The sequence below is a fragment of the Pecten maximus genome, chromosome 2 (assembly GCF_902652985.1).
Source record: "Pecten maximus chromosome 2, xPecMax1.1, whole genome shotgun sequence".
Taxonomy (NCBI): Eukaryota; Metazoa; Mollusca; class Bivalvia; order Pectinida; family Pectinidae; genus Pecten; species Pecten maximus.
This window is the reverse complement of record NC_047016.1, coordinates 38,964,444-38,992,357: the sequence shown is the minus strand read 5'-3', so window position 1 is coordinate 38,992,357 and position 27,914 is coordinate 38,964,444. Positions and strand designations below refer to the sequence as shown.

The 27,914-nt window shown below is 37.5% G+C and overlaps 1 protein-coding gene across 1 annotated transcript; it reads left to right on the top strand.

The window, feature by feature from the left end:
* Positions 1-98: 98 nt before the first annotated feature.
* LOC117322032 (protein FAM166B-like) lies at positions 99-26,846 on the top strand. Its single transcript, XM_033876741.1, has 6 exons — positions 99-306; positions 21,075-21,310; positions 22,063-22,238; positions 24,803-24,941; positions 25,311-25,532; positions 26,200-26,846. The coding sequence occupies exons 1-6, from the start codon at positions 245-247 to the stop codon at positions 26,289-26,291; spliced, it is 927 nt and encodes a 308-aa protein (XP_033732632.1). The 5' UTR covers positions 99-244; the 3' UTR covers positions 26,292-26,846.
* Positions 26,847-27,914: the final 1,068 nt, after the last annotated feature.

Here is a 27,914-nt window from a genome sequence, read left to right as displayed (position 1 = left end):
TTGATGTCGATTTCGTAAAACGAAACGTCCGTCAACTGGAGAGGTCACGGGGTCAAACAATACGTATCCCGCACACCCCTGCGACAACAATAGCATGACGTAATAGACTTGCTCCATAGCTACGCTAAGAAGATCGGCCAGATATCGAACGTCGAACTTTCTCTTGGAGGAAATAAACTGTGAAAACGGTCGAATAGCTTCATTACCGACAGATTCTCGTGGATTTATAAGGCAAAGGAGCAAAATGCCGCTACCACCAAATGGGAAAAGTATTCTAATGACCCCCGATCCGTTCCATACGCCTGGGTAAGTACATAATTGAAAACTTGTTTTAATAGAAAGTCTGGTGGTAAACTAAATATATGTAGTAAGAGAGCCTTTTAAAAGATTAAATATATACAAGATGTTCTACTTTTAAATGTGTTTAAACCTAAATTTCGGTCTGTAGTGTTAAATGTTCAGCGAATTATTGTAGACTCCGCTGTGCTCAATGGATTAAGTTCAAAGTCAAATCGCTGTTTTGTATCATTTAGAAATTAGAAACTAATCGGAAAATCAAAATACTCTTCAGAGAAAATACGACGGTGTTCAAAAATGTCGGAAATGTCGTGTAATAACCGTATGGATCAGTGATCGAGTGCTAATATATATGTTTGTATTACTTATTAACAAATGGAGGTCTTAAATCGGACGAAAACACTGTTTTCGTATGCTGGAGATTTATTTTTCGAAGTCATGGCAACCCCGTGGCTTCGCCACAATTAGCATTCCTTTTCAACGTACATGTAACCCTCCAATAATTTAACCCCTCCCCCTCCCAAACAATCCGCTTTCCGCCAAATAGTCGATTATCGATATTTACGAATGTCCGGAACTAGGTTCTTGGTAGAGAATATAAATTATTCACCGGGCTAAACAATTATGTGTTGCGTTATGTATTTCTTCTGTATGGTTTCTTTGATCCGGGAGATATTGACAAAATAATGAAATGCTGGTGTGCGTTTTGATTGTGTGATATGCTATTAATTATTAACTTGCTGAACACCCATCAACCTGGGTCAATTTCACTCCATTATACCGTTCTACGTAGACCCGGTTTCCTCTGGTCCTGACTCTATGTGTGGTCAGACATGGTGTCAGGGCCAGAGGAAATTCGGGCTGTACGTTCTACGATTAGACATTGTCGTGGTTTGGGTTCCTTTACAATTTCTAAAAACATTCATACAAAGATTACAGATTCTGTGACCGACATGTCAGTATAATTGTAACAGGAAAGCTGTATTACAATAAACCCGGACTATATCATTAAATAAGGATATATACTTTCCAATGTCACGCAAGCCTCCCACGGATATGTAACCTACTATCTGACCCTTCCCCAATAAAATATACCTGTCCGACCTTTCCCTAATATCTACCTACTTCCGATCCGACCATCCCGTTTTGGAGGAACAAGGAAAGTGCATTCCTGTGGAGCGGTCCGGAATCGAACAATGGTTTCCAAATGAACTATGTCACAACGTTTCGCTTCTATTACACCATTTTTTCGTTGGATTTCCAAAATCTCAACGGAGACTTGAGATAATTTTTTACATTATCTGTGGAAAATTTGTTTGGGCGCCGATGTAAAAAAGAAAAGAAATAAAAAATCATGTCGAGTGGGAAAACAATCGAACCCAGGTCTCCGGCGATATACCAACTGAGCCATGCTCCGTCAGCTCAGTAAAAATCGAATTTCATATTATATACAAGTAACACCGACCTTTTCCTTTCAAATTCTAGTAATTAGTGACATGATATCCCTTACCTGACGTTTCCCTGTTTTTCTCCGATGTCTACTGAACAACGTTTCCCATTTACGTATAGGGTACCAATGTAACGTAGCCGGGAGTCAATGATATCACTAGCATTCGTGACGTCATTTTAATTGTGACGTCATAATTGTAACGTTGGAGAGTCAACCAAGTCTAGCTGTTGGTTTTCTGATCTAAAGGAATCTACTGCAAATTTTATGGACATATGCAAAAATATGAAAATACAGATATAAAATGCGATTTTAGTTTCATCCATATATAAGTTGCAGTTTAAACTGAACCTTTTGATCGTCTTTTTTATTCTCAATTCAATTTGTTATTCATGCTGTATCCCGTTTCACTTATCTTCCTCATATTTGTTTCCCGAGGGTCGCCTATAGCATTTCCCCATTCGTCAATTTCCTCCAACCCGCGGTGGCCGAGTGGTTAAGGTGTCCGACGCTTTAACACTAGCCCTCCACCTCTGGGTTGCGAGTTCGAAACCTACGTGGGGCAATTGCCAGGTACTGACCGTAGGCCGGTGGTTTTTCTCCGGGTACTTCTGCTTTCCTCCACCTCCAAACCTGGCACGTCCTTAAATGACCCTGGCTGTTAATAGGACGTTAAGCAAAAACAAACCAAACCTCAAAACCTATCCATACCCAGAATCCACCACTATTCCCACTTCCGGTATTTCATTTGATTGAGATCGTTTCCAACTTTCAATTCTTTATTTTCTAACTACCCCAATATAACAACATTATTATTAACTACGTTTCCTATGACGCGGTAACTATGCACAACACAACTATATTTCTCGCCAACTCCAAAATCAATAATCGTATATATATATATAGTGTTTTCCATCCTCGCATATTACAGAACCTTTTCAGTTTTCGTTCTTTTCTCTCTCACTTTCATTGATTCTTTATGTTTCCAAACAAAGTCTGCTATTAACCTCTGGAGCCGCTATTAAAATTAATCCCACGACTTTCTTTCATACCACGGGATATTTCTTTGGCCTTATAAATTAATGCTTGAGTTATCAATCACAAGAAACTATCCAGCGTGTATTTTATAACCCTGTGATCTGTACATGTTTAATGAGCTTATTCGGAACCCAATAATCAAGGAAACATATGTCAGAAGCACAGGAGGTCGCCTTTTGTAGAAATATTTGTGTCAGGAAAAATCACACTTTAAGGATACTTGTGTCAGAAAAATCACACTTTAAGGATACTTGTGTCAGGAAAAATCACACCTTAATGACGCTTGTATAAGGAAAATCTCAATTTAAGGATACTTGCATAAGAAAAATCTCGCTTCTATGATAGTTTCATGTATGCCAGGAAAATATCACTTTAAGGATACCTGTGTCAGGGAAAAAATCGCTTTAAAGATACCTGTGTCAGGAAAAAGTTCACATTAAGGATACTTGTGACAGGAAAAAATCGCTTTAAGGATACTTGTACCAGAAAAATTTACTTTCAGGATACTTGTGTCAGGAATACATAAAACATACCTGAAATGGATGGTTTCGACACAAACAAGATTACGGTTTAAGAGGATGATTTTTTTGTCAGTTCCCGGACTAACGATTTAGGTTCCGGTTTATGAAGACGATTCTGTCGGTACCGAACTAACATGGTTGTGTTTCGGTACATGTATTTGAAATGTTGTTAATTCGTTCTACCACAGTGGTTAACTACAGGATTATATGACCTGACGCGGTCTTGTTTAAATCAGGACTTATATGCATGGTGCATGGTTCATTAATTTACATGTACTCAACGAATAATTGATACACGGTATAGAGTTTTAAGACTCCCACAATATGTTATTTTATCTCGTAACGTACATGTATTTGGTTTTGAGAAAACACGGAGGATCTTGATGGGTTTATTTTCTGTTTACCAAATTGTATTCCGAATTTTATTGATGTATATATACAGGCAGTTTACGACACGGTTCTATAGCCGTATGACGACTTCTTGGCTTTTTCTCTGGGTATGATAGAGATCTATATTTAGCAATGTATTTTCTTTGATTTACGACGAAATTCTATATAGATTCTTTTTTCCAGAATTACGACAAAGTTCTATTCTTGTCTTCGTATTTTCTCTGTAATTGGGTCTGTGTTTTTTCCCATGGTTTACGACCGTGTTTCTCTGCTTTTCGACAGGTTTCTATATATGTAACGTCTGGGCCTCAGGTACACGACAGGGTTCTATAATTGGGGCTGTGTTTTTTTCTTCTAGTTTACGACAAGGTTCTATATATAACGCCTGTTTCTCCGGTACACGACAGGACTCGGCCTTTTCTATGTTTAACTATATCACTCACACAGGTGCGTAACTTTGATGACAGGTGTAATGAGTGTCAATCACCTTTGATAATACGGAATAAATGTACCCTACCTGTGCGTGCAATGCACTGAACAACATGAAGCGATACACAGAGTTCTTAAAATAGCCACACTGACCTACTTTGTAAAACTGGACAAGATTTTTTTTATCTTTTATTTTTTTATTTTTATAACTTTCAACGCAAACGTATACCAGAAGGCAATTTACAGAAGGCTTACCTAAATTTCAAGTGGCATATATACACATAGTATTTTTAAGGTATTTAACCAATTATGAAATGCCAGATATCCTCACTCAATAAGTTTAATGTATCGAGAGGAATTTCGTATTAAACTTTTCAGTTAGACATCTTGACCACAGGGACCTGAGAATTTGTTACAGTCTACGTGTATTAGGACCTTCTCTAGTGTGCATGGCATATTTTCAGACGTTTTTGGGGGGCTACCCGGGTGTCATTTTTGCCGAATTTTAATCTAGCTTTCCAAAACGTTTGAAAATATGCCATGAACACTAGGGATAAGGGAAGGTCAAAATACACGTAGATTGTAACAGTCTCAGGTCCCTGTGTTCTTGACGTCTATGTCGGCCATCCGTGTTGATGTTTCGTTGTAGTCTAGAAGGCGGTGTATATGTAATGCCTTCTATACGATATGATAGCTTGTTTATGTTTTAGATACTGAGATAGGTTTGTATTTTCCAATCGAGCCGTGAATTCTGTGTCAATATTTAAATCAGAAATGTAATTTCTTTGTGTTTGTTCAAGCATTTTCATGTTAGATTTCACACCAAACCACCAATTAACGGCTTAAAACTTGTCTTTTGTCAAAAGTTTGTACAACACTTGAACTCACCATTATGAAAATTAGACGTTTTGGTAGTGGAGGAGTTTAATTTTCATAAGTATGTATATGTGTGAGTTTATTTTTACAGTCGTGTGTTAGTAAAATAAGTATCCGTTAAATACTCTGGTCTTCTTTCTATCTATTAGCGATACTTTCTAGTTCGTGTCATCCTCTTTACGGTAGCTGTTCACTGTAAAATTGCATACTTAAATATCACATATTATATTACGTGCTTTATGTTATCGGCTTAATAATGCCCATACTCCTAATAAACCGTGAGAGTCCATACTTTGACAAAACGTACTGACACTGTTTAACAGTCAGATAGCTTGTTAGCTAGGGGCTGTCCCAATCACCTGCTCTCTGATCTGTATCACGTGATGATATACAGTATATTATATACTGCCTTAAGAATAATTTCTTCAACTATCCACTTTTTTATAATGATTGATCCCGGTCGTAATTTTTTAAGCATTGAACTACTTCCAAATGAAAGCAGTTCAATGCTTATATTTACATTTGACAACGAATTTGAAAGACTACATGTATATCCAGGTATTTTACTCTGATAATGAATGAACAAATTATTATCGTCAAAGACGGAGCAGCCTTTTCAACAGCCATCTTTCGTTATCGCCGACGTAACAATTATGACGTCACTATAATAATGACGTCATAATAAAGATTTGGAAGTTATGGACTCGTAACTTCCAAGTGAGCTTGGTAAAGTTATATAGTGGGACTGCAGTGTAAATGTAAATATTTAAGCAATAAACTGCCTAGATGCGGCAGACCTACTGGTATAACTGCCACATGTGTCACAGACAAACTGAATGGTGCGCGCTAGCGCACCATGATTGTTTGTCTGTGACACATGTGGCAGTTATACCAGTAGGTCTGCCGCATCTAGGCAGTTTATTGCTTAAATATTTACATTTGGTGTGGCAATGCCCTTATATATTACTAGTAAATCCCTACCAAAAGCAGCTTCATCTATGAGAGTATAACTGAAGTTGCCCTGTAAACAAAGATGGCCGCCATACATTGTAAAGTCACATTGACATGAGATTTTAATATTAATATTTTAGATTCATTAATAGAACGTAAATATAAGCGATAAACTACCTAGATGCGGCAGACCTACTGGTATAACTGCCACATGTGTCACAGACAAACAATCATGGTGCGCTAGCTGATTGTATGTAGGGATTTATATACGTCCCTGATTGTATGTAGGGGTGTATATATACGTCCCTGATTGTATGTAGAGATGTATATATACGTCCTGATTGTATGTAGAGATGTATATATACGTCCTGATTGTATGTAGAGATGTATATATACGTCCCTGATTGTATGTAGGGATTTATATACGTCCTGATTGTATGTAGGGATGTATATATATATACGTCCTGATTGTATGTAGGGATGTATATATACGTCCTGATTGTATGTAGGGATGTATATATACGTCCCTGATTGTATGTAGGAATGTATATATACGTCCCTGGTTGTATGTTGGGATGTATATATACGTCCTGATTGTATGTAGGGATGTATATATACGTCCCTGATTGTATATAGGAATGTATATATACGTCCCTGGTTGTATGTTGGGATGTATATATACGTCCTGATTGTATGTAGGGATGTATATATACGTCCCTGATTGTATGTGGGGATGTATATATACGTCCCTGATTGTATGTGGGGATGTATATATACGCCCCTGATTGTATGTAGGGATGCATATATATACGTCCCTGATTGTATGTGGGGATGTATATATACGTCCTGATTGTATGTAGGGATGTATATACACGTCCCTGATTGTATATAGGGATGTATATATACGTCCCTGATTGTATGTAGGGATGTATATATACGTCCCTGATTGTATGTAGGGTATATATATACGTCCCTGATTGTATATAGGAATGTATATATACGTCCCTGATTGTATGTAGGGATTTATATATACGTCCCTGATTGTATGTAGGAATGTATATATACGTCCCTGATTGTATATAGGAATGTATATATACGTCCCTGATTGTATGTAGAGATGTATATATACGTCCCTGATTGTATGTAGAGATGTATATATACGTCCCTGATTGTATGTAGAGATGTATATATACGTCCCTGATTGTATGTAGGGATGTATATATACGTCCCTGATTGTATGTAGAGATGTATATATACGTCCCTGATTGTATGTAGGGATGTATATATACGTCCCTGATTGTATGTAGAGATGTATATATACGTCCCTGACTGTATGTATGGATTTATATACGTCCCTGATTGTATGTAGAGATATATATATAGTCCCTGATTGTATGTAGGGATGTATATATACGTCCCACGTTCCCGATTGTGTTAACAGATAAACTGTTTAATAGGTTAAGAACTTAAGTCAAATGAGGGTTTCCATACTTTAAGACACAGGTTATTCTCAATATATGCTGTTTAAGTTATAAACACCAAACAATTCAATATATTATCATTAATTTATCACGAACAGTGACGTATATCTGATAGTCATTAATGCGCGAGTTTATCAGTTTTTGACTGAAGTTGACATCAACGTTATGATATTGTATTATACACATCCAAATTCTGGACACTGTAAATTTCTAGTCTAAGATCAACTTCGTGTCAATTCCTCATTTCTTATTTGATAGCACAAGAGGTCAAGGGTCACATCAGAAATTATGATTAGATAAGATTAGTGGAATGGATAGATGGCATTTACCCTATATAACCATAGACACGCTTATGATGTATAGGAATGGTCTTATTGGGATATACATGCAGGGGAGGGCACTGGGGTATATAGGTGTTGATATCCTCCCCCATTTACCCAATACAGGTACAACAGTACATCGTAATGTGTGTCTGTTATATAACAAAGTACATTAAGGTATATAAAGATCATTTAACTTTAACCCGTGTTCCAACACCAGACATCTATCTGAAAGTATGTCCAAGTTTGGTGTCAGGGCAAGGGGATACTCCAATCTAATTAAGATTAGACTTGTAATGTCCGTTCCTCTACGATACACGGCAATTATCATAGAGAAGCGGAAATTACAAGTATAATTTTAATTAGATTGTGGATACTCGGGCTTATATGCAAACAGTTGTTCTACCCTTCTATGACTCTCCACAACAGTAAATGTATAATACATTATTTATTTTACAATGATTGCAAATCAAGTAATATCAACTTATATTAATCACTCTATTTGGCCCGGATGGAAGCGACGAGATGTCCTTACTGTGGAAAGAAACCGGAGTACCTGGAGAAACCCCACATAGTGACCCCATGCCTTTTCATGTCCGATCGGGTAATCAAACCCCGGCCGTCCAGGTTAAAGGCCAGTGTGTTACAACATTGTCACTCGACCATTCCATTACGTTGTACAGAACAGCAATACTGAAACTCTGGAAGTAGGTTATGAAAAAATAATACCACAGCGAAATCGAACGTTAACATATAATATAATTTATAGAAAGGAATAAAGGTTTACTAACATCAGAATTTAATCTTTTGATAAAAGTCTGCATATTGAAACTATGAAATAGAATTATAGCCGGTGTGACAACTTTGGCATTATTCATCAGAATTCAGACTCGACTGGAAAAAAATGTGAAAAACCCCGGGGGGACTATAAAATTCATTCTCAGACCTAACTATATCGCAAAGGCGTACACAAAGACTCGCACAGCTGAATAGCACATCTATATTATGAGTACAGTTATAGAAACACTATTAATAAAAGGAGTTATTATGACAGACACATTGGACCTAAAAAGATTAATGAGGTTGAGATGAAGGTTCAACGTAATTTAAGTTAAACATTTTGTTTTCGTTAGTTTGTCGACTTTCTTTGAAAAGAAATAACCGTTTGAAAACATTTGCAAGTTTTGATCACTTTGATAAAGTTCTATCGATCAATGCATCTGGTTATCACATTACAATGAATTTCAGTCATTTAAAATCGATTTGCATCTACTTTACAATGGTAGTAGGCCTAATAATTTTAAGAATAAACTCGACCGTTTTTTTCGTTCTATTTCGCCCAAAAAATGTTGAATGTCCTTTATAAACTACTTCGCGATTTATTTAAAACATGTACATTCCAGTTGTCTTTCCCTTTTATGGCCCCTAACAAAAAAATCATTAATAGAAAATCCCTAAATACATGTAGCATATACATAAAAGATTTCTTACTTTAAGTTAGTGTATTTGTTACGGGAGCTTCCCACTGGTTTGATATGTGAATGTTTGTAGTCTACTCCTATGGGTCTCGGCGTACTTTGTAAGCTTGTGTACAAATCCGATTTTATGTCATAACGCTCACCTGCCCATGTAAACAATCCAATATGTTGTAATATTCCAAGTGTAGGGTCATTTTGTTTATCGAGAACTAGGTCACACTGTCCAAATAACGTTTTTAGGGCGAATATATGTTCTACTTAAGTTGAAGGATTAACGGAATATTTAGAGACGAAAATGTGCACAGCCCTGACTTTGTTTCATCTGCGATCCAAAGAGGATTATTTGAAGGTATCCTCTTTGTCAGTTCAAGTGACTGAACATATACTAGATAAAAAAAGGTATATAATATATATCTAACAGTAAGACAGGAATGGATTTTAAAGTGTAAAAAGAACAATCATTTCGTACGAAAATAAACCGGGCCGGGGATTACATGTCAAATTGACACAACTTTCTCGAGAGTTCATGACAAACTTATAGAACAATATATGTAAGGGAGACTCAGAAACATCTACACTACACATCCGGGCAATTCAAACTGTTACTGTGGGTCACGGAAAAACAAGGGTTGGACATTCCCCATGGAGTTAATGTTAAATTAACACAATAATCGAGGAACGCAGAAACAACTGATACATTTAAACGTCAATTTTTCGTTTCACCGGAAGTGATTTTGATATCAACAATTGCACTTGTATTTTAACCATGATGTTCAAAGCTCTATGAACGCACATGGTGTTGTCTGCCGATTTTCATAGAGATTACAGTATACACAATGCTATTTAGCAATTTCAGATACCTATGTATGGATATTGTGACGTCATAGTTTTAATATTTGCTACTACTTCAGCTTCCTGCAAGATGGCTGCTCCATTCATTAAAGAATGATTAGAAATTAGGCGATAGAGGAAAGGAGAACTTTATTGTTAAGAAAGATTGACGAATTATATATTTGTAATCAAACGCAGCAAGATTGTGGAAATATGGCAATCTTCCTTACTCATAATACGTATTTTTTAGTCTCAGAAAACTAAATGATAAAAGTCAATATGTATTTTCTCGACATCCAAATGTTTTGAGAAAATAGAAGTGTAAAAAACTAAAACTATGAATTTAGGTAAATAAGTGTTTAGGTCACCTGACAAAACTTAAATACATTTGTATTTCAAAACTCAGGTGACCTATAGGCCCATGGATATTGCATTGCTAAGGAGGGCAGATTAAACATTAATGCAATTAATAAAGTTTTTGTTTATCGTTAATTTTGTTTTTTGGTTATGTTATGCTTTTTTTCCTGGTTTTCATTCCGTTAGTATTTGTTACAGGTTTTTGTATATCTTCAGAAAGACACTCATCAAAGCATGCATAACGCATACTGATTAAGCCTATCTCAATATAGTGTAGATGGCATTTAGCTTCAAATTTACGATGGTTAAGTGTTTCACGACTGAAATTGTGTGTAAGCATACATTGTACACTGTACTTTCTAATTTTGTCTTAGTTTTATTATATCAGTTTCACATAAAGCATAGCTCAGCCTCGTTTTCGGGCGCACTCGACAACCAGAGTATGACCGATATATGGACCCAGGTTGCATTGCTTACATTTTCTATTTGTTTGCGTTTTGAATTAAGCTTTTAAATAAATTATTTCCATTTCTTTTGTGAGAGGTGTTATAAATTAACGAAGGTTTTATAGGATTATAATCTATCCCTTTGTCTGAATTCAAAGTATAGCGCGTGCTAAACAAATGTGTTAACAACTTTATAAAACTGTTCGTAAGTCTTTTAGATATCTCCAGATAGGTTCTGCTTAAAGTGGCGGTGTACAATTATCGGTAAGGGATTGTAAATGTTAAAACCATCAAAACTATATATATTATAACGGCAGTGTTTGCTTTAGATATTTAACTTCAAAAATAACCTTTTTTGCACGTGTCAGATAAATATTATCTTAAGTAAGAGTATTGTTAATGTACTATTTCAGACACAGGGGATACTTGATTAAATATTGACACAGGAAAGTTAAACTGAATTATCTGCCTTAAATATTTCTACGCTTGAAACTTTTCACGAAATTGATTTTTACACAAATGTTATCTTATAACATTATGGAGTTTATCTTAAATATCTACCCAGTAATTAAAACGTGAACTAATGACTTTATCATGAATATTTTTCATTAACTATAGTTTATGAAAAGGTCAGGATAAAGTGGTTATTACACTGAACGTTTCCCTTTAAAGAGATTATTTTACTCAGTATTCGAAACACCGGGTTGTAAATTTCATTTCTTACTTTTTAACCCAAATATCTACAAATTTCATTACCTGAGTAAATGTGATACTTGAATGTTGAATTCGCCAACATAGTGTGAACTAGTGGTAGTTGTGTATTGTGTCGAGACTGTGTTTTAAACATGGCATGTCAGACTTAGCCATTCAAGATCTAAATAACTCCCAACAAAATCGGGCGATAGACTTTCAGAAATACGTGTTTGTATATCCTATATTCTATGGCTCCGATAATTGATTTTTAAGACTCGACAATCGTTTTCCCTCACGGGTGTTTGGATATTTAATCTACATAACGGACTAACGAGGATTATCGTATTTTATCTGCAGATCAATGTAATCTCTTTCATATAATCTCATAGTTTTAAACAATCGTGTCTTTTAAACGCTTATCGATCTCCGTCAGTGAAGTGTTTGAATACTGCTGAAGGCTATCGGGTTTAGCGTTAGCAGAAACTTCCTATGGTCACCTCGACCATTGTCTGCAAAATTACAATGGAGAAGTATTTCTGAAACCAAGTAAAACAATTGTGTGTAGGTTTAAGTTAGAGCCTTTTGTTTGTAAGCGACATGTTAGCTTTTGCTTGATATTGCAACGTTCACATATCATCTACGGTGCTTTTGGTCCAAAAACTCTCAACATTTTCTTTTCGCTTCAGTGGTACAACTCGCAATTCTGGCCTTTTATCTTACAGGAAAACAATTGAAAATATATTGTAAGACACAATCTCTTTGTATGCTAATGCCTCTATACATAAGCGTTTTAATTGCTGTTTCTAACTATAATCATTATGGCGCCACGCATTTGAGCAATACCAACTTGAATCGTCTGAGTTTGTTTTCAAAGTTTTAAAATGAAGAATTAGTTTATAAATTAGCCTCGAGCTCTCAAATGTTGAAAATTTAGACGTCTCCGTTGACTTAAGATAATTTTGCTATTATAATTTTAGGCTAAATCAATCTCGGTGTTGCCTGCAGCATCACTGTTCAATTCCGAAAAGAATTTTCAATGCAAAGAAAATTAGCCAAACTTATTCATGGAAGTTATAACTCTTCACTGTGCTGTCAATCAAACCACTGCACGATTGGACGTTAAGCTCTAAGAACGGTGTAGGAACAATCTCTTAGTTGACGGCTGGAAGTTTTGTTCAACCTCATGTTTATTTCCCAAAACCACTGACAACCGGACTGGCACGCGTTAAGACAATAATATTAACGCCTTCTCCCCCAAAACATCATACAAACATTACTATAACTTGCCTGGGTAGTAAGTGAAATAAGAAAAATAATTTCCAGTCATTTGAATGAAATCAATAAGAATGAAATTGTGTTCTCCTATTTCGGAGAGGGCCGCCGTGTGGCGCCCGAGTATCGGGTGGCGGAAAGTGCCGAGCGTGTCCGAGTGGGAAAGCGGATACAATGCATGTGTATCTCTCGTTCAGCGAGACCAGGCTGTCGGGAGAACACCTTTGCAAGTGTGACAGAATTTTGTTTTCATGTATATGTAGTCATATTTTTTGTCAAATTTTCAATACGATGAAAAATTCTATAAAGAATGGGAGGAGGATGTTAACGGTTTTCGAGAATTGCAAAACTTGTTTGATGGTCGATAGTAATAAAACTAGCATTTGGCGTGGTCGAGCCATTGCTCAGTCTCAGCGTGGTCGAGCCATTGCATTTTATTTGAGATTTTGTGTTATATTATGCCATGAGTATGTTGATGGTGGAGGCAAGATACAGTGTTATAGGAGAATTATCGTATATCAATCAACCGCTGGTCTTCGAAACTTTTTCTGATTATTGGAATGCCAGTTTAAACTCGAGATAGTGATACCTATCAAAGCTTAGATCTGACACGAACTGGATATATACAGGTGAGTTTAAAGGGTTGATCCTGTTAGGGAGTCAGACAGGGGGTCGTCATCCTTGTACAAATATGTAAAGCAATTCTAAGGCTCACAATTGACCCAGCACATGAAATGTATTCAATGAAATACACAATTTCATAATGTGCTATTCCTTAACTACTTCAGCAAATAATGAAACAAATTCTCTCAAATTGCAGTTCTATGCAGTGATAAGGTTCCGCAGCCTCCCGGAACACATGCGCACTACACGCACCTTTCTCACACATAGAAGAGGCTGTCCTTGAATGATAGAACGTCAAACAATACTAACCAAAACTTAATGGCGTCATCTAATCTTTATTGTGATGATAAATACATTAAAGAAATTGGTTCTCCTTGCTGCATCGAAGTTTTGTTTTATATACGGGCATATATTCCCAGATTTTACAATTTACTTGATTGGAAGAAACAGATGACATCGCAACTTATTAGTCCAGTCATATTACAGCATAAATTCACTAAACATCCAAGTAATTGCAACAGAATTTATTTCACTTCTAAACGGTAGCACAAAACCTTAAGAACAATAGGAAAAAAGTCCTCAAAAATTATTGAACGGGAAATGCTATTTTGAGGCCGAAAATGATTTTTTTTTCCACAAAAATCGGCTAAAATAGGAAAATCGTTGTTTCTTACATATAACACCTTTAAAACTTGAAAGGAAACTGCATAAGCAATTCTAGAGTGTATTTCATTTATAACAGTTTCATAAATTCAAATAATTGAACGGGAAATGCTAGTTTTGAGGGAGAAAATGCATTTTTGTCGCAAATATCATTAAAGTTATAGAAAATACATATGATTTATTTGCAATGCCTTTTAGATTGTAAATAACTCAAAATAATACTGTTAAGAGTATAGTCATTTTGATATATTTCAAAAACCTTCATTGACTCTTCTGTTTTATGCAACGATTTTATTACCTTTCCGCATGCGTAGTAAGTCTATTCTTGCGCAATAATACCGTTCTTTAGAAATAACGCCTCTGTGTCAAGACACTTCATTTTTCAATTACTATTTCAAACATATAAGTTTGTAATTATAATTCCAATACAAAAGTTTATATTTTCAAAGAGTAGCACATTTCTCAACAATAACAACGAATACATTTGTAGTGATTTACCATCTAGAGATGATGAGGATTTAACATCTTGAAGATTGGAAAAAGAATACCGGAACCTTCACTTCTAACACTTCACATACTTAAAACGCATGTAAGTAAAAACATTTGGCAGTTTTACGAATATTCTAGACTTGACTGTTTAATTCTGCCACGCTCTTATTAGAGCAACTGAACCCTCTGCACTCACGACACCCGATAGAACACTCAATCCCATGTTTTCGGCAAGTACATCTCTTGTTGTCGCAGTTTGTTTTACAATTACAATGTATAACCTTGAGGAGGTTTTCCGGTGCAGGGGGTTTTGTGGACTTTATAGGCCGATATTTGCCATCGAATAACTGAAAACCCCAATCACAAGCTTCAAGTTCAGCACCATATATCCACTCTTGACATTGCAAGTAAGAACGTAAGGAGTGAAAAGAGGCAGCATTTGAAGTAGGTGGCAGAGACTGGATCTGGACACTTGTCTTCGAGAAGGCTTTACATGTATGCTGTCGAAATCGTAGGTGGTCAAGACTATCTTGTGGCTCCATATAGATGACATATCAGTTGCTCTCCAGCTGTAATTATTTCGTCTTTAGACGACCCTTTTTTCGAGAAGACATCCAATTGGGCACTCCACTTTTCATTCCAAAGTTTTTTTCAACGATTGCCCTTTTCCTATGCCATACAATCTCGAGGTTGTATCACAACCAGTAAGGGCATGGATTGCAGGCAAACTATTGGTTTTTGCTAGCCCAAAAGTGAGTTTGACTTTGGTAATATCCCATTGTCTTTTGCTCGTAGTGTCTGGAGAACCAAAAGTTATCCTCTTTCGCTCTGGATCGGCATGTAGCAAGAGAAGCACTAGTAGATCAGTATCCTCTCCAACAACAATAACTTCTGAAACTGTTGAGCATTCAACAGCAGTTAGAACAATAAGTCTATCTGCATCTCCGGTGTCATGTTTTACGGTGCATCCATTGTTTGATAAAACTTCGCCTAGAAGTTTTAGGAATACGCTCTTATTCTTCTCATTGGCGAGAAATACTTCCTTTTTTGTCTTACATGGCGTGTCTTTTGTAAAGTTAATGTCTGGAGAGCTCACATCCGACGAATGTGTGCCATGTCTTTTGTCGAAGGTCCACTCATGTAGCCGTCGAAGACAATGATAGGACAAGAGTATCTACGTTTTATATAGTCAGCATACATGTTACTGATCTCTCCGTAGGTCATTCCTTTCGGCCAAGTAAGTTTGTGAAGAAGGTATCCGCCGTCAATAACAAATTGGACCGATCCATCTTGTATTTCGTCTTTATCCATTTGCTTCATTTTCCATAGCGTGTCAGCCAAATTAGCTTTGCATGCTGCCCGCGGTAGACCATTGCTTTCAAAGAGCGAAGACGGAAACGTTGATAGCTCATACTTGAAAAGATCAGCGACATCGCATTCATCTCCTGAAATGGCTAATAGTCGTTGAAACAAAAGTTGTGGATCCACTTCTAGGATATGTTCTTTGATTTTGTAACTTGACTCAGAAGGTATTGTTGCGACTTGCAACGTGCGTTTGAAGCTATATTCAAAGACGTTGTGATTTTCCATTGATGACAACATTTTCTGTCCGTTTTCATAGGCTAAATAAACATTGACATTCTTGTCTGCAACCATACCTGTGTACAGGTTTCGCAAGGAGTCCGTGTCCGAGAAGGGATCTCTGGCTTTTAGAAATGAAGCAACCACTTCAATGTCATTCTTATCTCGTTCTGTCCTGGTCATTGACGCTTCCTTATGCTGCTCACTAGTACAATACTCTGTTCCGCTGAGAATTTGCATAGAGTCATTTATTTCAGCACAAAATGGCATTGACATTAACCACTGAGTACGTTGAACAGGAGTCATACCTCTTCCCCTTGTTAATCCGCCAGTTGTCTTGATACTCCTCATTAGAACTTGCTCTATTATCAAATCTGAAGACAACCCTGCCCAGTAACGATCCGTTCTTCTGACAACATGATATCCATTTTTAAATGAAAGATAGACAGCTAGATGGTCCGTCTGAAGCTTTTGCATCATTTGTAGGTAGACATATGCTGATTTGGTATAAAGGTTGTGACCAGCTGATGCTAGGTAAGGAAGCATTTCCCGTACACACTGCAGATGCAAATCGAAATTCCCGGTTCTCACAGCTTTGATGAACCTGTGGAGTAGACTAACCATATCAAGGTATTGGATCCACAATGCAGCTGTTTTGTTGTCCTTCAGTTTTTGCATTGCTGTTTCTACAATCTCTATTACCATTGAAGTTTGTCTGTTGGATAATAAGGCCTGCACTGAGGTTTTTCTTTCAATGAAATCATCATAAAGAGATGCCAATCTGTCGAGAGTGTCGGAGCTTAATGAAATACTTGATACGTTTGGTTCAGTGTCATTAACAAGTATATCGACAAGTCCATTCTCTGGAAAATTGTAGGATAAGCTGTCCAACTCTGACTCTGTCTGTATCTTCTGCTCGCTCGTTACGGATGGTTCTTGTTCTTGATTTTCAGATACTACATTTGATTCAACTTCAGACAGGTCTTGTATTTCAGGGTCATCAATTCCAAAAAAGTTCGAAACCAATAGCCAATAAAGCGCTGTTTCAACAAGTCCATGTGCCCGAACAGCTCTTGCAACTGCTTTCCCACTGAGCATATGCGTCACTGCATTTGGAGCATATACTGTTTCAAATGTTTCCTGAAGGCCAGAATTGCGCATTAAATGGCCAATACACCCCAAGAAGCTCATCTCCATGTGGAATCCTCAGAACAACGTCTTTCATTTCATTCTTTGTGGGTTCAGAGGCACAAATCATCAACGCTTTCCAGTATAACGGCTGGTCGAACGTAATCACTGGGACCTTGCTGTATTTGTGATTGATCAACAACGAATCTTAGAGTGGAGTAAACACATGATATATCGGTGGCACTCATGTCAATCATTGGCAGGATGGTTACCATCGTGGCACATTTGCATCAATCCTGACCAGCTTGGGGTTGGCCTTCTCAAAGGCCATATTATCTTTGATACAATGTCAAGATATCTGGATGGGTCACTAGCTCTAGTTTTAAGTGTACTGAATGCATCAAATTTTAAATCAGATGTTGAAGTATTTGGTTTTTGGAGAAAGTGTATATTGATATTCCCTAATGCTTCCAATTCTTCCGTTGATACATGTCCCCGTCTTATAGTATGGCACTTCTTCTTACCAGGTGTGACTGCTGCTATAATGCCCATACCATGGAATGTGCCTTTACCATCCAATGTTCGAATGTCATGATCTACATTATCACCTACAAATTGCATAAACTGGTTGGAGTCAATATCTGGAAGAAAAGTCCCATTAGCTACAGCCGCACATGCTTCGAATTTCTGTATTTCTTGGTATGGTGAACAAAATCCTAAGTTGTGAAGAAGATCAATTAGGAATCTAGAGGCAAAGTGGTGATGTAGTTGAACACCAAGGCCTATTTGAAGTGGGGCAATTTGACGTCTTGGTTTGATTGCTTGCATTATTGCCTGGCCTATGGAGCTTACTTTAAGACTTTGGTCTTTCGTATTGATTGCCGTAGATAGAAACAGGTTAAGACTGTTGGGTATATAATTCAAATTTTTCTCCATTGATGACAAGTCACTCGATGAAGGATAACAGTCACAATCAAGGTCTAACGTCCTAACGTCGGATTTGATTAAGTTGGCTGCAGTTTTAATAATAGATAACTTTTCATCGTCATCGTTTGTTTGCGGTTGCTCATGAAACGCATGTAAGATATGAGCAGCTGTTTTTCTTATAGTAATGACTGTAAGTTTTCCTTTTGAATCCGTCATGATAATGTCATCTCCAAAGCTTTCTTTAAGCTTAAGCTTCATGTAGAATGGGGTGTATGCTTCTTCACCGCAGATATCGCGCATTCTTTTCACCAAATCAGAGAGATCGTGTTGGTCATCTTCATGATCGTTCAGAAATGTAACTATTTCTTCAAAGGCAGAACTTGTCACTGTTGAGGTTGATCTTCCTTTTTTTGCGTCAGTTCGAGGAGAAAATGCCGAGGGAACATTTTTACCAGTTCTAAAATTAACGCTACACATTTGGTGATAAATAGCGTCTGCCGCATGAAGGTCATTGACTGTCTCAATTCGTCCTCGTACTGAATTTGCCCATTTGTCATTTCGAGCGTAACAAGTAGAAATAATCGAATACTTAAAGTCTGTTGTGCGTACAGGAAACACATCATAGCCACTTTTTTTTTTTTACCGCGTATTGATGCCGGTTGAGCACAGAACATACAGTGGCTTTGGAACGAAAATGCTTCAATTTCTGACGATCGTAAAATGCGCGTTTCATTGTTGTAAAAGTCGGCAGGTTCTCAGTGTCTGTTTTCATTTAAAAATTTATGTATCTGGCTGGGATTGGTAAATGTCCTTCTACATGCTGAATGAACGCACTGTCCGGCCAAAGCATATAGAGACTGGTGGTTACGTTTCTTTGCTGCAGAGTTTATTCTATTTGCGCCTTTTTCTTTAAGTAAAACGAGATTTCCATTTCCATTACAAATAATACATGTTTCCATATTTTTCCGCCATCAACTGCAATAAAATTAATATACATATTAGCATCATTGATAGTAGTATCGTGGATAATCAAATATGTTTTGAGATAGATTATTCGTCGTAGTTAACATATCAACATTATGCTTTCGGATTCAATTTGGACACCAAAGGGCTTCCATACATTAAAAATTCGACGAAAATAGCCCTTCTTCAAACGTGTTAATTTTCTTGATTACCGTTTCAAAATGGATTTATATTATTTCATATTTTATGTTAATACGCATGCATGGACACATAACATCAACACTTTCATTCATGAAAATGCGGAAAATCGTAATTCATTTAATTTTGTTGAAATTGAATCATGGCCGCAATGTTTTGGTTAAATTATTCATACTGTAACTTAAAGATTTAAACAAAATACTAATCAGATAAGTGCATACTCATATACTTTTGAAATCAATTATCATTATTATTATTGTAACAACTTACCAATACTTGTGTAACTTCATATCGTAGGTATGATCTTCGCCGATAAAAACAATCGCCTGATTACGTAACGATCTACACATTATTAACCCGGTACGGAGGCCTGTACATGCCATAGTAATAGAAGGCGATTTATACAAAGTTTAAACGTAATGTTAAGTACGTTCCACTGCGAGGACTTTAGAGGACTTTTGATATGTCATACTTTAGGCTATAAGGAATCGTACACAAGTGAAAACAATTCTGTTGCAATTAGTTGGACGTTGATTATTAAAATGATTGGACTATATGTCGTGTTTATGAACAGAAGCAAGGTCACATACTAGTAACGAGATCTCGTATCACGTGCTGTCACTCTAGAGCTCATATTTATGAAGCTGGCTGTCCCATTTTCACGGTACAATTGTATTGTTATATATGCTACATTAAATAAGTCTATTATTTAGTACCACAATCAGTAAAATCTGGGAATATCCGCCCGTTAACATACAAATGGCTACGACAAAGCATATCGATTGGTCAACATCGTTTAGACAGGATGTCCTAAGAGCGTGGATTATTGATGTACATGAATATAATATTGTATATTCATATAGACTTGGTGCCCGCATTGTTGGCATATGGCGCAACGGAAGAGAACAGAGCATGTCAAACACAAAATATTCAACGAAAGGTTTTCAAGTACATGTATTATCGCCAAAAAATATTTACTGTAGGGATCCGCGTATACGTTTTAGTCTTGGTGGAATACAGCTTGGTCGTTTTTACTGTTAAAATTAACCTATACAGCCTTGTATATTCCATAGGGCTGGTCTACACAAGTAACTGGATATCCTTTGTTTGATTTGAAGTTGTTTCTTGTTTCGTAAATGTTTTTAAACAAGTAAACCAGCAATATATCATAACATAACTGTGTCACAGTCAATTTATGACGTCATATAGTGTGACGTATTTTTATGTTTAGTCAGAGTTCATTTAACAATTTAAGAATTGCTCCTGTTTTGATAAATTTATCAAGTCTTACATCCCTTACATTTGAAAATTTGATCCAAAGTGGAGGTTATATAAAATTCGTTATTCAACAGCAACAAGTGCAGTCAACCGTGGGCGTCCGACGATGGCCAACACATAGGATTTTATAGTTCTATTGTACATGTATGTTACCTTTTGTTTGTGTCCGAGTTTCTTCTCTCCTTATTGTTGTCCCCATAGACATCCGTCCTTAACATGACCTTTGTTTTTTCGAAGACATCAACTGCGCACATCCTGAAATGTCAATATATTATTACAGAAACAGGTACTACAAAACCCGTGACGTTACACGATCATTTACATTTACTTCAACGAAACAAATATTTTATTTATTCCTGCAATCATTTAACCGTACGTTATCTTTATATATTACAGATACGGCGGGTTCTGTCCACAGTTTAAGTATCAGATTGGCGAGACCTTCGGTCGTACGACTTCCCGTCTCCTTAAGAACGACGCTGTAGCAAGCTCGGGAAAACTTGTGCTTGCCGATCTCTCCAAACCACGCCCTAGTTCAGAACCCACCCACTCAAAGTCCAACCTTCTAAAGAATCGCACACAAAGCTGGGGCGACCAGAAACTGCTGGAAAAGATGGTTCCAGGTTATACGGGTAAGTTACTGTAATTTTCATTATTTTGGCGGATTAAACATTTTGGTGGAATAATTTACGACGTACGAAATCGATAAACTATTTCCACCCCTTCTTCCAGGCATTCATTGTTCATTTTATGCATTGTTAAGTTGCAAAGAAAGCCTCACAATCTTAGTGTGTGCAAATTAAGATTAACAATTCCAAAGTTTGTGATACTAAACAGTTGACAGTTATCATAATAGTATTAGAATCCCCTGAATGGTACTAGATTTGTTTAGATTGCAAACTTTGCTGCAGAAATTGTCTGATGAAGCGAGGTGGTAGAAAAATAGTATCATGTCTTTATGTTTATCTATACCCCCTAGTGCCCTCGTCAACCACCCATATAGGGCCGCGGTGGTCGAGTGGTTAAGGTGTCCCGATACATTAGCACTAGCTCTCCACCTCTGGGTTGCGAGTTCGAAACCAACGTTGGCCAGTTGCCTGGTACTGACCGCAGGTCGATGGTTTTTCTCCGGGTACTCCGGCTTTCCTCTCGCTCCAAAACTAGGCATGTCCTTAAATGACCATGGCTGTTATAGGACGTTAAACAAAATAAACCAAACCAAAAAAAAGTCATCTACCAAATAAGACACCTCAGTATAGTAGCGTGTGTCTGTGGTCTGTATATATGATATGGACTGTGGTTATCGATATGTGTCGAATCCCTTTGTCCGAAATCAGAGAGAACAAATGCAAGATTTATCCCCCTTTAAATTTGCCATTGTCAGGTTTTATCCCACGAAGTCAACACTTTTTCGGAAACCGATATGCCATCAACTGTCGCAGCGCCATCACAGACTTCGAGTATGATCACCGGCTACACAACGAGAAGTTACAGGACCTCAAACTTACAGCCGAGTTACAGCAGGGCAAAGTGTTAGATAAGGACGGAAAACCAATGCCGGTAAGTTTTAGACTGCCAGCCTCGAAGACTTGTATAGCTGCATTTCGAGGATTACATATTATTTATCCTATTCTTATTTGTCTCAGTCAGTGTTCCTTATCTTCAGAAAATTCCTTAACTTAAAATGTTCCATAGGAAAGCATTATTGGGTTTCAGGGGGAAATATTAGTTTAAGCTGACAGTGCAAGTTAAAAAAAAACTATTTGAAATATAAATACTGACTACAGTAGGATTTTTTTTTTTTTTTTTCACTTCGTATTATCCGAGTTTTTCGATTTTTCCGAGTTTTTTATTTACTAGGATAAAGAGAGAATTTGGCAGGACTGACGAAGTACTTCGGGTTAAGCGGGGTATTCAAGTTTTCCGAGTTCGAGTTAACGAAGCTGCACTGTAGATATACATTGTATATATATATTTGTATGGGAATATTCAGTATTCAGAAATCGTTTCTGAGATGTACCCCAATGTCAACAGAAACAGTTTGTTCCAGTTATCGTATCTAAGGAAGTGTCGACTTTTCAGTTGATGACCGTGAAGGTAGGTCAAGGTCATTAAAGTGAACAAACTTTTCAGTCTGATATCAAAGCTGTCACTGTCCCAATATCATGAGTATGGATCTCTTGTTTATCGAGAAATCGTTTAAAGATTTTAACACACATGATCTCGGTGACCTTGAAAGTACATCAAGATCATTTACACACTTTTCGTAGCCCCTCATCAAACACGCTACTTGCCCAATATGATAACTCTGGGCATTTTAGTCTATTTAATCTTTTTGACTCCTATAACCTTGAAAGTAGGTGAAGGTCATTCATTTGAACAATCTTGGTAACCATTCTTCCTAGCATGCTACACGTCTAATATCATGGCTCTGGGCCTCTTAGTTTACGAGAAGAAATTGTTTGTATTTTAACCTATTTGACCCCGTGACCTTGAAAGTAGGTCGAGACCGTTCATTTCAACAAACTTGGTACCCGTCCATATCTGTATGCTACCGGCCCAATATCATGACCCTGGGTCTCTTGGTTAATGAGAAGTCGAAAATGTAAATTGTTTTCGATGCACTACGCCGGACAAAATGTGATCGCAATAGGTTACTTGAGACTTCATCGCAGGTAACCTGAAAACCTTGAAATTGTCACATTTGCTTGCACTCCTACACAGGCCGCATTCACACGTGCAAGAAGTATTCTACACCGCGTGACCTGATCGACCACGTGAATACAAACACACTTACCTGGGGCCGTAATGGAGTAATGAAGATGGTCAGTACCTCTCAGCTATCCTCCAAATTCCTCTCAAAATAAAATTCGCACTGAAATGATAAGTGGCAATTATGTATAGATCCAAAATAGCTCATCCATTTTACGACGTAGGTGCCTATTATGTCTTCGCATTGTCAGTGAAGCGCTTGAAAAATGTAGTATAACCACAGGGGCCCGTCACTATCGCATGGCTTTGTATTTACTTGAGTTTTCTGTTTACTCGCGATATATATATATATATATCAGTAGTAGTTTGTGGTGTAACACCTAAGGGTTTGTTAAGACCTACATATATAGTGTTTGCGCTTAACTAGTAAAACACGTGCAAACTGAGCGCCAGGCTATTCGTCGGCAATTTTGTCATATTTGACAAATACACGTTTTCTGATGACAATTTTTACACATCGTCGTCTTCGCTTTAACATTTTCCTTTCGCTTCGATCGAGTACGGGCGTAGTTAGTGACGTGTCGCTTTGTGCAGAATCCGCATATATTGAATGAGTTTACTTGTTTGACAATTCATAGGGGTCAGATCCGGGTATGCGTCTCCAAGCAAAGCACAGACTAAAATGTCGGCACTTCCTTAGAGCATAGGGGTATCTTACAAACGATTTTTTAATACTGACATGTCCTATATATACTTGCGAATTTCAGTTGGATAACTTGCATTGTCAGGTTTAAGAAAATTCCCTTCAATTCTGCAATGGCTTTCCCATGAGAATTTTTAAGTTTAAGAATTCCCTTTGTTTTTCTTCTTAATGTCTCCCTTAGCAGTTCCTAATTTTGGCCTTTAAGTTTAACATTCACCCATGAGAATCAATACGATGGGTTCTTCTGTCCCCGAGCCGTGACTTACCGTAATCGTTAGAAATGTTAGTTGATACCCCCTGGTTGACGCTCAGCAAGGAATGGATAAACTCGCCAATGCCGGATTCAGTATAATAAATCGGGAGAGATGTCATACCAAAGTGTCTGTAACGTGACATTTCAGAGAGGTGGCACTATAAAACGGCTCTTGATTTGACCTCGACCTATTTGTGTTGTGTTGACGTTAGGTGGCGGGGGCAGATGGTACCTCCCGCTATCTCTGTTGAGATTGTCGGGATGGAGCTTGTAGCTAAAAGATACAGATAATAACCACATCGCATACAATGTTGTGATACAATGTTGTACCTGTGAGCCACCAAGCGTTTTGGGGAATACCTGTGACGTCATAAGATCATATTCATCAACTAATATAACGACGTTTGTTATCAGCATTCTATTCATTTTGTACAAATTTTTCATCTCGATTTCCAGGCAATCCGCAGTCGCTACTTCACTCCACTGACACCCGTTGCTAAGGAACCCAAACCATACATTTCCGCTAATGGTTTCCAACACTCCAAATCTCCATACCACCTGGATAACGACAATCCCAACAAGTGTTTTATGTCAGGTAGGTACTCCACGTGTTTATGTCAGGTAGGTACTCCACGTGTTTATGTCAGGTAGGTACTCCACGTGTTTTATGTCAGGTAGGTACTCCACGTGTTTTATGTCAGGTAGGTACTCCACGTGTTTTATGTCAGGTAGGTACTCCACGTGTTTTATGTCAGGTAGGTACGGTCGATTATGCACGTACATGTAGTTTATTCATCATCGTACGTTGAAGGTTTTTTAATCCATATAAGTGATAATTGATAATTATGCTGTGTGAGGATGAATGATTTTATGCCATACATAGGCTGAAGTGATGGAACGTAACAGTGATAGGGTATACTTATTATTTATATTAAAGTACCCCACCTAATTTTGATGTGTTCAGGTTACACTGGATTCGTGCCACGAAGCCGAGGTCAGCTAGGTATGGGTTATCCCATCATTACACATCAGGGGCTCAACGAATTCACCAACGACCTGAAGAACATGAAAGCGGCCATGAGCAAAGATGTCAACCTTAAGCGGGAGGCTCCCAAGGCAACCAACACCAAACCTATCTACCCTGTGGAAAGTGGACTGGTCCCTCACTACACCGGACACATACCTGGTAAGTTGGAACCTTGCAATACCGTCACCTCTCTATAACGACTGTTTAACTTAGCCGTGCGTGAAAATCATGAAGATCAATGCCCACACATTGGTAATAGATTCTAGAAATCCACACTGCAAAGAAAACACGGTTTTACTGGGTTTAGACGCAAGAGTCATCCCCGTGTTAAAACCGAGATTGCTACGTGATTGCTTTACAACCCTCGGTTCATATACAGTGTATGTATGGTCGACTGTTGGTTTGAAATTCGTGCTCCATCCCTATGATTGTTTTGAATAATTTGGATTAAGACGCTTTATGAACTTCTAGAAAAAATACTTGTTTGCCATAAGAATGGGAAACGAGCTTGTTGCATTTATATAGTTATGTGACATATGCTTGAGTTCAGTAACTTTGTGATATATGCTTGAGTTAAGTAACTTTGCGATATATGCAAGTTAAGTAACTTTGTGATATATGCTTGAGTTAAGTAACTTTGTAATATATAATTATGCTTGATTTAAGTAACTTTGTGATATAAAAAAAAAATATGGTTGAGTTCAGTAACTTTGTGACATATGCTTGAGTTAAGTAACTTCTTGACATATGTTTGAGATATATAATTTTGTGACGCACGTATGCTTGATTTTAAAGTTAATTACATGTATATGAATTTTATTTACAGGGCAAAAATTCAGATACGGAGAGACGTTTGGACACAGCACAGAAAATGCCCTTACACAACCTCCACCAAGGGAATTGATTGCCTCCATTTAAATTGTTCAATAATCCTGTTATGGGATAAAACCAACTCCTGCATAATACCACGGGATACTTTAATTAATTGACTGAATCAAAGAGAATCAATGTTAAAATTTATAGATTATTTATTGAAATGATATCGAATTTAAAGTGAAATCTGGGAATAATTGATCAGATAATGGAGATGTTTCATACTGCCAATGTAGACAATACTTTATTGAGATAGCTGCCTGTGACGTTGTAGTAGGGAGAGTTCAATACAAGGTGCATGCGGCACGTTCCGGAAGCTGTGACTGAGTACAGCTTATGTTACAGTATCAAACCAGATTCTATAGAATATTTTCTTTGTTATATATGTGCAAATTTGTTGATTTGTATATATTCAACTGTATATATTATTGATTTTATAGTATAAGGTTTCATATTTAATATGTATATTATCTAATATCATTTTTGTACAAAAAAATATTTATTTTTGTTAACCTGCATCTGTACATTGCTCAAGCTGTAAATACGATTGATAATTTCCACATAAGCTGTTGATCTGTGATAAACTTTCTGTATGACAAACAAGTTTGTTATTTTTTGTTTCAAGAGAAACATTTTTCTCTCGTTCAAAGATTTATCTCACATTTTACTTGTTCAGGATTTCTCTGTCACCACCTTGGGTACGATTTCTATGTCATCCTCTTGGGTACGATTTCTCTGTCACCCCTAGGATACGATTTCTCTATCGACCTCTAGGGTGTGATTTCTCTGTCACCCCTTAGGGTGCGATTTCTCTGTCACCCCTAGGATACGATTTCTCTGTCACCCCTAGGATACGATTTCTCTGTCGACCTCTAGGGTGTGATTTCTCTGTCGACCTCTAGGGTGTGATTTCTATGTCACTCGTTCAGGTGTGATTTCTCTGTCACCCCCTAGGGTGTGATTTCTCTGTCGCCTCCTAGGGTGTGATTTCTCTGTCACCCCCTAGGGTGTGATTTCTCTGTCACCCCTTAGGGTGTGATTTCTCTGTCACCCCTAGGATACGATTTCTCTGTCACCCCTTGGATACGATTTCTCTGTCGACCTCTAGGGTGTGATTTCTCTGTCGACCTCTAGGGTGTGATTTCTATGTCACTCGTTCAGGTGTGATTTCTCTGTCACCCCCTAGGGTGTGATTTCTCTGTCACCCCTTAGGGTGTGATTTCTCTGTCACCCCTAGGATACGATTTCTCTGTCACCCCTTGGATACGATTTCTCTGTCGACCTCTAGGGTGTGATTTCTCTGTCAACCCCTAGGGTGTGATTTCTCTGTCAACCCCTAGGGTGTGATTTCTATGTCACCCCCTAGGGTGTGATTTCTCTGTCACCCCTTAGGGTGCGATTTCTATGTCACTCGTTCAGGTGTGATTTCTCTGTCACCCCCTAGGGTGTGATTTCTCTGTCGCCCCCTAGGGTGTGATTTCTCTGTCACCCCTTAGGGTGTGATTTCTCTGTCACCCCCTAGGGTGTGATTTCTCTGTCGACCCCTAGGGTGTGATATATCCGTCAACAGATCACACATTCTTGCAATATTGCCATGATGTCAACAATTCAATAACGATGCGCAAATGAAAAATGGGTAATGGGAGACAACTCTAGCAGTTAAGTTTG

What these genes read in the sequence shown, in the direction of transcription:
- LOC117322032 (XM_033876741.1), top strand. Translation starts at nt 245, where the DNA reads ATGCCGCTACCACCAAATGGGAAAAGTATTCTAATGACCCCCGATCCG. An exon ending in GATGGTTCCAGGTTATACGG is followed by an intron (nt 21,311 to 22,062) that starts GTAAGTTACTGT and finishes TGCCATTGTCAG; the next exon opens with GTTTTATCCCACGAAGTCAA. An exon ending in CAACAAGTGTTTTATGTCAG is followed by an intron (nt 24,942 to 25,310) that starts GTAGGTACTCCA and finishes TGATGTGTTCAG; the next exon opens with GTTACACTGGATTCGTGCCA.